The sequence below is a fragment of the Portunus trituberculatus genome, chromosome 17, assembly GCF_017591435.1.
Source record: "Portunus trituberculatus isolate SZX2019 chromosome 17, ASM1759143v1, whole genome shotgun sequence".
NCBI lineage: Eukaryota > Metazoa > Arthropoda > Malacostraca > Decapoda > Portunidae > Portunus > Portunus trituberculatus.
The window spans coordinates 3990001-4000000 of record NC_059271.1 but is presented as its reverse complement, the minus strand read 5'-3'; the positions used below and the strand labels follow the sequence as shown (position 1 = coordinate 4000000).

At 38.2% G+C, this 10000-nt stretch overlaps 2 protein-coding genes across 7 annotated transcripts in view; one reads left to right on the top strand and one right to left on the bottom strand.

Annotated features, from left to right (window-relative positions):
- LOC123505120 (NACHT and WD repeat domain-containing protein 2-like) overlaps positions 1-10000 on the top strand; it is a 65000-nt gene that overhangs the window by 9757 nt on the left and 45243 nt on the right. The window lies entirely within an intron of this gene.
- Positions 5592-9160, bottom strand: LOC123505122. Its single transcript, XM_045256202.1, has 5 exons — positions 8149-9160; positions 7861-8031; positions 7485-7615; positions 6620-6702; positions 5592-6347 (listed from the first exon to the last, which is right to left on the bottom strand). Exons 1-5 carry the CDS (start codon positions 8161-8163, stop codon positions 6076-6078), a joined length of 672 nt encoding a protein of 223 aa, XP_045112137.1. The 5' UTR covers positions 8164-9160; the 3' UTR covers positions 5592-6075.

Sequence of the window (10000 nt, the reverse complement as noted above, 5' to 3'; positions counted from 1 at the left end):
TGTTAAACTTTCCTCTCCGTTGGGCTCCTCCGACCACAATCTAATTTCCGTTACCAGTTCTATCACTCCAGTGCAGCCTCAGGACCCGCCTAAGCGGAGGTGCTTCTGGCATTTTAACTCTGCTAAGTGGGAGGAACTAAGGCAGTACTATTCTGATTTCCCTTGGGATGATTATTGTTTTCATGTCAGAGATCCTTCTCTTTGTGCCGAGCGCATAACAGAGGTGATTATCTCTGGCATGGAGCTATACATTCCTCATACTTTCTCTAACCCTAAAGCTAAAAAGCCTTGGTTTAACTCTGCTTGTTCTCGTGCTGTCAATGATAGAGGCGGCTCACAAACGGTTCCGTAGCCATCCAACTGCTGAAACTCATGCCCTATATATTTCTGCCCGTAATCATGCCAAATCTATTCTCCAACTTACTAAAACTCTTTCATCAATAGAAAATGTCAAAGTCTTTCCAATTCTAACTCCTCTCGAGATTTCTGGCATCTAGCCAATAATATCTCTAACAACTTTACTTCTTCGTCTTTCCCTCCTTTACTTCATCCAGATGGCTCTACAGCTGTCTCTTCTTTTCTAAAGCTGAACTCTTCGCTCAAACCTTTGCTACCAACTCAACTTTGGATGATTCTGGGCATATTCCTCCTACTCCTCCACCCTCTGACTACTTCATCCCTAAAATTAAAATTCTTTATAAAGACGTTTTCCTGGCCCTCTCTGGCCTTGATTCTCGGAAGGCTTACGGTCCGGATGGAGTCCCTCCTGTTGTTCTCAAAAACTGTGCTTCCGAACTCGCTCACTGCCTGGTCAAACTCTTTCATCTGTGTCTCTCTACTTCTATTTATCCTTCTTGCTGGAAGTTTGCTCACATTCAACCTGTCCCTAAAAAGGTGACCACTCCAATCCTTCTAACTACCGCCCTATAGCTTTGATTTCCTGCCTTTCTAAAGCCTTTGAGTCTATCCTTAATAGGAAGATAATGAGGCATCTATCAGCTCACAACCTTCTCTCTGATTGCCAGTATGGTTTCCGTAAAGGCAGATCTACTGGTGATCTTCTTACTTTCCTAACTGAATCTTGGTCATCCTCTTTTAGGGACTTCGGTGAAACCTTTGCTGTCGGCCTTGACATATCGAAAGCCTTCGATAGAGTCTGGCACAAATCTTTAATTTCTAAACTACCCTCCTACGGATTCTATCCTTCTCTCTGTACCTTCATCTCCAGTTTCCTTTCCGATCGTTCTATTGCTGCTGTAGTAGACGGTCACTGTTCTTCCCTAAAACTATCAACAGTGGTGTTCCACAGGGTTCTGTCCTATCACCCACTCTCTTTCTATTATTCATCAATGATCTCCTAAATCTGACTCAATGCCCTATCCACTCCTATGCTGATGATACCACCTGCATTATTCAACAGCGTTCAACAGACGCCCAACCCAACAACAATTAAATGACTCAAGGCGAGATGCTATAGGACGCCTAACTTCTGATCTTTCACTTGTTTCTGATTGGGGCAGAAAACCTGGTTTTGTTCAATGCCTCAAAAACTCAATTTCTACAACTATCTACTCGACATAACCTTCCAGACAACTATCCTCTCTTCTTCAATAACACTCAACTTCCCTCTCCTCTACATTAAACACACTCGGTCTATCCTTCACTAAAAATCTAAACTGGAAATTTCACATCTCTACTCTTGCTAAATCAGCTTCCAAGAAGTTAGGTGTCCTATGGCGTCTTCGTCCATTTTCTCTCCCTCCCAGCTGCTTGCTCTGTACAAGGGCCTTATCCGCCCGTGTATGGAGTATGGCTCTCATGTCTGGGGGATCCACACACAGCTTTACTAAACAAGGTGGAATCTAAAGCTTTTCGTCTTATCAACTCTTCTCCTCTAACTGACTGTCTTGATTCTTTAAGTCACCGCCGCAATGTTGCATCTTTATCTGTCTTCTACCGCTGTTTTCATGCTGTCTGCTCTTCTGAACTTGCTAACTGCATGCCTTCCCCCTCCTGCGGCCTCGCTGCACAAGACTCTCTACTTCTTCTCATCCCTATTCTGTCCATCTTCCTAATGCAAGAGTTAACCAGTATCTTCACTCCTTCATTCCCTACACTGGTAAACTCTGGAACTCTCTACCTGTGTCTGTATTTCCACCTGCCTATGACTTAAACTCTTTCAAAGAGGAGTGTCAAGACACCTCTTACGTTAACTGGACCCTCCTTTTAGATTTTTTGTTTTCTCTTTCTACTTTCCTCTTAACAGGGCCTGGCAACCAGCGGGATTTTTTTTTCCAACACTTTGTTTGCCCTTGGCCAGTGCCCTTGTAATGTAAAAAAAAAAAAAAAAATATATATATATATATATATATATATATATATATATATATATATATATATATATATATATATATATATATATATATATATATATATATATATATATATATATATATATATATATATATATATATATATATATATATATATATATATATATATATATATATATATATATATATATATATATATATATATATATATATATATATATATATATATATATATATATATATATATATATATATATATATATATATATATATATATATATATATATATATATATATATATATATATATATATATATATATATATATATATATATATATATATATATATATATATATATATATATATATATATATATATATATATATATATATATATATATATATATATATATATATATATATATATATATATATATATATATATATATATATATATATATATATATATATATATATATATATATATATATATATATATATATATATATATATATATATATATATATATTTGCAACCTTCTGTTTCTTTGAGTTTTGTTGTTCTATATAGTATTTCTTCTGTTGCTGCTTGTGATTTTAACAGTATCTTAATTGGTCTCGTTGTTCCTTCTTGATAAGGTCCCATTCTTTGCATTTCTTCTACTACCTCTTCCAAGTTCTGCCTAACTTCGTCGTTTAGGTTTTTTAGTAGGTCTTTGACTGATTTCATTTTCTATTTTTTCCCTTCTTGGTCTATATTTAACATCTTTTCTTTCAGGCCTAAAATAATTACACTTTTTTTTCCGCAATTTCTCTTACTAGATTTTCTTCTTTCTTCAGGACTCCTATCATTTTGTTTGTCATATTTTCATCTCTTTCTTTTAACTGTTCTTGAAATACTTCATGAAATGTTTCCTTGTCTTATCTTGGATTCTCCATGCCTGTACTTCTTTTTTAATCACGTCTTGTACTCTTTCCTCTTCTTTGTTAACTAGATCTTTCAGCTCCCCTTTTTCTTTCTTGGCCTAAGTAAGTTACCGAGTCCTTCTTCCATCAATTTCTTGTAGTTAGCTACTTCCTTTTTTAATTCTTCATTTTCTGCTTTCAGCCTAGTTTCGTTTTCTTCCACCCTTTTTATCCTTTCTTTCAATTTCTGGAGATCTTTTTCCTGTTCTTCGTTCTCTTTAATTCCCATACTCTCTTTTTTCCATTTATCTAGTTTACGTTCAATAGTCAACACTCTATTAAATAGTGAAGTATGTACCGTATCAAAGCCTTCGAATGCTCTTTCACCCTCAACAACATAGTCATCATCTTCTTTCATTCTTTCCCGCGTCTCATACCTGCATTTAGATGGAATCTCTTCCTTACTCATGATTTTGTAACACTGTATTCATGAAAACGAGTCTATACTACTCGCCCAGGCCACTGCAAATCCAAAAACAATAGGTAGTGAAGATCATCTGATTCTCGGGACTGCGTCCTTTCTCGACCGCGTCTCGTGTGTGTGTGTGTGTGTGTGAAATACCTTGTAAGGTCTGTAATAACCAAAGAAAAGATAGACAAGCATAAATTGATAAAAAAGAACAAAAAGTTGCCAACGAAAAAAGAACAAAAAGTTGCCAACATGACTTCGCAACGATCGAGGGAGTTCCTGAGTTTTGATAATAGGCTATGTGAGACAATTACAGGTAACGGGATTGTTATGACACGCCATCCTTAGACCTTAAGTAGGTATTTAATGAAGGTTCTAACAAAGCTTTCAGACAAGGCCAAGGCGCTTGGGATGGCTGGGAAAGTTAGATAGAGCCTGGAGTGGATTCGTTAATGGTAGGTAACGAGCTATGTAGTATGGTCCTCAACTAGTGGTTCATGGTGGTGCTTTGCTTGATTCACAAGACGTTCATTGTATTTATAATGTATTCATAATCAACCTGAAACGAATCTACATAATGTCAAATTCATGGAAAATTCTGCATGAACGTTTGTATGAAAATGGATGATTGGTCATTCATATTATTTAGTTATTTCTATTTAAGAAAGCTACTGCAATCTTTGAGTTATACCTACTGTAGCTGCTAAGTAAAGTAATAATAACAATACTAACAGCATTCAATTCATGTGCACAGATCCACTAATTGAAATAAGAAATGCTAAAAAATCCTTACGATAGGAGATCGATTTAATTTTTGTTGAAGAAACATGGTTTATGAGGAGATGTGATGGAGATATTTAAATGACACAATGGACATGACAAGTGATGTAAACAAAGTCCGTAATATTGTTAATTAGGACCAAAAGGAACGAGAAAAAACATGAAAAAAATGGTCCCAGATAGTGTTAGATGAATAGAATAAACTCTAGTAATCACTTCTTTTTATCTAGTTACTTGATTATCTTAAAACATCAGTTAAATTGCTAAATAGGATTGTATATGTGTTGGCAGGGATCATAAAGTGACTGCTACGTGTAGGTCCTTATTGTAAAACACTTCTGCGACGCACCTCCACTACATTCCAGCTCAGAAATTCAGTGTAGAAAATATCGTGCGATGATATTTTGAAAAGTGATTTAGGATGCATGACTGAATCGTCTATCTATTCAACTCTTTATTTTAATTTCTGGTATTATGTATTTCTTTCAATGAAGAAGTTTATTATCTGCCGCAGCGAGCAACAACAACGATCCTCTTCCACATAATTGACCGATTACTGCCTCATGGTTGCTTGATTTGTTTTAAACTCCATATGCAATGTGTGCAATATAATTTACATTTAAGACCTGCGAAGGTTTGATTTGTATGAGTATATTTTGAATGATGAGAATAATGGCTTGAGTTATTGCACCTGTAATTCTGCCATGTTTTTCTCGGAGCGCTCCTGCCACTCTGTCACCGTCTTCCACGGCTACCATGTCCTTACGCATCGATGTGTCGGCGCGCCACCGTCACCACGTTGTAGTAAGACCATTGGAACTATGTTTTCACCGTTGTATTTTCGTTCTCCTCCGTGGTGCTTCTTAAATCTTGCCTTTAGCAATGTCACGGATGTCCATAGAACTGTCATAATTGTCATCAAGGCATAGTTTCTAGTACTAGGTGCTGCAATGTAAAATTCGTGCTAAAGTGGTTCAAAACATCCAAATGTCTCGTGTTTCTTAGTATATATATATATATATATATATATATATATAAGAATTGTTGTATGGTTATCAGGTAGCGTGTTGCCTCACTCCCTAAGAAAGTCGATTGTGGATGTCACGAAAAGATGCTTGGCCATTTGATTATTGAATCACGGTAATAATTATTTTTAATATCATTAGCACATTATGGAATGATATTGAATGTTCACTCTGTCTTGAATACAAACTTGATACCAGTAAACACTAAACAGTGACCATCCGGAACCGTCCAGTCCACACCCAGGTGTCCGTGCGTCCTCCAAGCCAAACCAATCAATCAAAGCAACATTTTTTTTGTCTTGCTTGATTTTTTAGGCTAAAAAATAAAAGAAAATGCCATGCAATATTTATTCAAACCACAGTAGTTAACTACATAGAAATTCCGTGTGGATTATGACTGACCCTAAATACCAGCCTCCCAAACAGTGGCTAAAACTATTATTATGCTAAGGTGCCTTTCCTGCCAAAGAAACAGGTAATAAAATTATCGTTTCTGCCGAGTACTCCAGTTCGTTATGCAATAGTGATGATGGTCGGTGTGCGCCCAGGTGTCTGTGGTGGACTTAGTTAAGAGATGTTGTCCCGGGATTAGTAGTTGTAGGATCAGTCATAGGATCAGTTGTTAGATCTGTTGTAGGATCAGTTGTATAATCAGCTACAGGATCAGAAGGTGGACATTCCTCCGCCTCAAAAGGCAGGGCGGGTGGTATGCAGTTACTAATGTGCACGGTAGCGGTGACAGACGGGTGTTTGGTGGTGGCGGTGTACTTAATCGAGGATAAAGTCACGGTTTCGTATCTGACGGGAAGCACCACGGGGATGAAGGACAGGAATTCTGAAATGGCATGGATAAAGTTCACTATTACTCATTAATAATCTACTGGCATGGGACGTTAAATATTGCATCAATAATTATCTCATTTTACAACCACATTATACATCCAAAAGTCGGCATAACAGCTAGTGCGTAAGAAAATTTTTTCACTTTCAATAAGATGTTTTATCTGCATTGTAATTACTTCTGGCTGTTAACAATGAATTGATTGTATGAAGTCTTGTACGCACGTTTGTCTGGAGAAAGATTTCTGTAATGTGAAGTATAAATACCTCGCTTATTTTCTCCGAAGATGGTGTCAATTTTAGATGGCTTTGTCTCTTGAGGGATTGCCTGCAGGTCCACAGCACGCTTCCTTTAAATGATAGAAAATAACTCAATCAACAGACACACACACTGCCAACCTTACAAGATAGAAGAGAAAGAGGGGACCTAATAACATTGTATAAAATAGTAAATGTCATTGAAAAGATAGACAAAGAAGACCTGCTGCTGGTGACAGAAGCTGGAAGGACAAGAGGATCATGCAAAGATTAGGAAGAGGCAGTGTGTAGGATATTGAAAAATACAGTTTTCCACATAGAACGGTGGAAAAGTGAAATGCATTGAGTGATGAAGTTGTTACAGCACAAAATGTACATAGCTTTAAAGAAAAACTAGATATGTGGAAATATGGAGACAGGACACTACGCGCTTTAAAGAAAAATGAGTTATGTGGAGATATGGAGACATGACACTATGCCCCACTCGAACCCTGTACAACACAACTAGGTAAATACACACACACACACACACACACACACACACACACACACACACACGTAGTGTAGTGGTTAGCACGCTCGACTCACAATCGAGAGGGCCGGGTTCGAGTCCCGGTAAGCGGCGAGGCAAATGGGCAAGCCTCTTAATGTGTGGCCCCTGTTCACCTAGCAGTAAATAGATACGGGATGTAACTCGAGGGGTTGTGGCCTCGCTTTCCCGGTGTGTGTTGTGTGTTGATGTGGTCTCAGTCCTACCCGAAGATCGGTCTATGAGCTCTGAGCTCGCTCCGTAATGGGAAGACTGGCTGGGTGACCAGCAGGCGACCGAGATGAATTACACACACACACACACACACACATACACAAAACTCACGACGGTTGGAAAGAGAGAGTGGTGGCCACGAGGTAGCGAGCATTGGCAGAGTCCGTGCAGGTCGGCAGGCCAGGCTCCGTCGACAGGCAAGAGGTGTATGTGGTTTGTATCGTCTGTTGCACCTTCAAAGTCTGTCGCGGGATAAAAGGAGTAACTAACAGCATTTATATACAGCACAACTAATTGTGAATATTTGTCACATGTATCAAGATGAAAAAGTTCCAGAGTTAAAGCTCCAAAACTTGTATTGCTCTTTAGGATTATAAAGACTATGGAGTTTGCTATGAAACATCTTACTGCTACTAAGAAAAATAAACAAACAAATAGAATAAATGATTAAAAAATCAATGCATACAGTTATGTACTATCAAAATACCGTCACGGTTTGTGTCCCAGGAAATAGATATATGGTTGAGCGTGCCCCAGCATTCTTGGCCACAGCTGTCACCATGTCTTGATAGCTGATCGAAGTTGCAGTGACACGATCACCAACGTCCGCTGAGGCCATCACCAGCACTGCCATTGCCATCACCGACACTGCATACATCTTGACGTTGGAAATATATTGTATTAGTATTAGATATAAATCCTCAGTGCTTGAAATGTCACTATATGAAGTTTTGCACAGGGACACATTACAGAGTGAGAGCCACCACCACTTTACCGTTGAGCCAAACATAGCGCCTCAGTGTCTTCTGGAGCGAACCTCACCGCCAGCTACTTCCATATCAATAGCGTCTTCTCTTCTGTCTGTATATATATGTACAGTCGGCAGTAGAGTGAAATCGTACTATTTTCTTCTTAGAGTGTCAACCTATAATGGGAAGAAAAACAATGAGATAAACAATCACAAGAGCCACGCCCGCCATGATACGAAACTTTCTGTGCGCTTGCTTTTAGAAACAAAATTGATTTGTTTGTTTATTCGCGTCCCATACACTACATTGGCACTGCTGCAGAGAGAGAGAGAGAGAGAGAGAGAGAGAGAGAGAGAGAGAGAGAGAGAGAGAGAGAGAGGTGCATCAGGGATTAAAGAAACTCTAATGCTCTAGTCTAGGTTATGGAGGGCAGCAGAGTTAAAAGCTTATTCACTAGAATATTCAGTAAAGAGAGAGAAAAGTCAAAGCTGGTTGTAAACATTAGTTCCCAAGAGTGAAGATTTCTGCAAAAGGGAAGGGAGTAAAACTGTATTCCGTTTTGGAAATTAGATAGTGAAAAAAAGTTATATAGTCAGAGGAGTTATGTGAGAGGTATACAACATAGATCAATTTAGTGGAAAGTGACTTTATAGTCGTAGCCAGACGAGTGAAAAACTCAGACGATTTAAGAGCATGGGCACGAGAGCAAGTCAAGTCGTTGTGCACATAAGGATAACCCAAGAATGACAAAAAATTCTAGGACGTACATGGAAATAAATGAAAGAACAAGTTATACCGAGATGGCTTACTACAGATAGTCAGTGAACAGACAATAATGAACAAGACTTTTATAGAAGTGAGGAAACCCTTATCCTAGATTGGTATTACAGAGACTGATAATGATAATGATTTCAAGGAACTTTGCTATTATTTTGTTTCTATTTATTCATTTAATTATTGAAATAAACGTTCCTCAGTTTCTTTCAGATGGATCATCTTTTTAACTCATGCCCGTAAATAAGACTTCTCACTGTTTCTCCGTGTTTTTTTTTTTTTTTTTTTTTTTTATTTACACCATGTGGGCTTTTCACGGGAATTTTATGGACTAAAGGGGATACTTTTTTGGGGTACCTCCTATCTCAAAGCCCACCCGCTAGGAAACCATTGTCCCGAGTGAGGAAGCCCAACCTACACTCGGACCGTGGACAGGATTCGAACCCGTGCGCTTGGAGATCCCTCGGACCCCAAAGCACGCATGGTTCCACTGTACTAATTTGTAGCCAGATTGGATATCCCATCCATAAAATTCATATATATTACATGAACACACACACACACACACACACACACACACACACACACACACACGATGGTGATAATGAGAATAGATTGTTTCCCCAGGAGCACGAATGAGGTTAGCAAACATTATCGGCATCGCCACTGATTAGACAAATGAACAGTCAAATTAGGCCAATAACTGGATTATCATGTGTGTGCGTGTGTGCAAAGGTGTGATATGACGTAACTTCCGTCATCACTTTTACAATTAAAAGATTTAAGCCTTATATCTAAATTGAATAGCATAAGCTCATTGCAATGGATTTAAATTTGATGTCGGTAAGTCACCAAATTATTTTACGCACACACACACACACACACACACACACACACACACACACACACACACACACACACACACACACACACACACACACACACACACACACACACACCTACCTTAGTAACCTAAGACATAGTATATAGAGAACTAGACGGAAAGAGGGAAGGGTGATATAGAAAGTTTTCAGGGATGGCTTGGAATGCACGAACAGCTGACATAAATGAGTGGACTGTTGTTGGTTGGTCTTATATTGGATA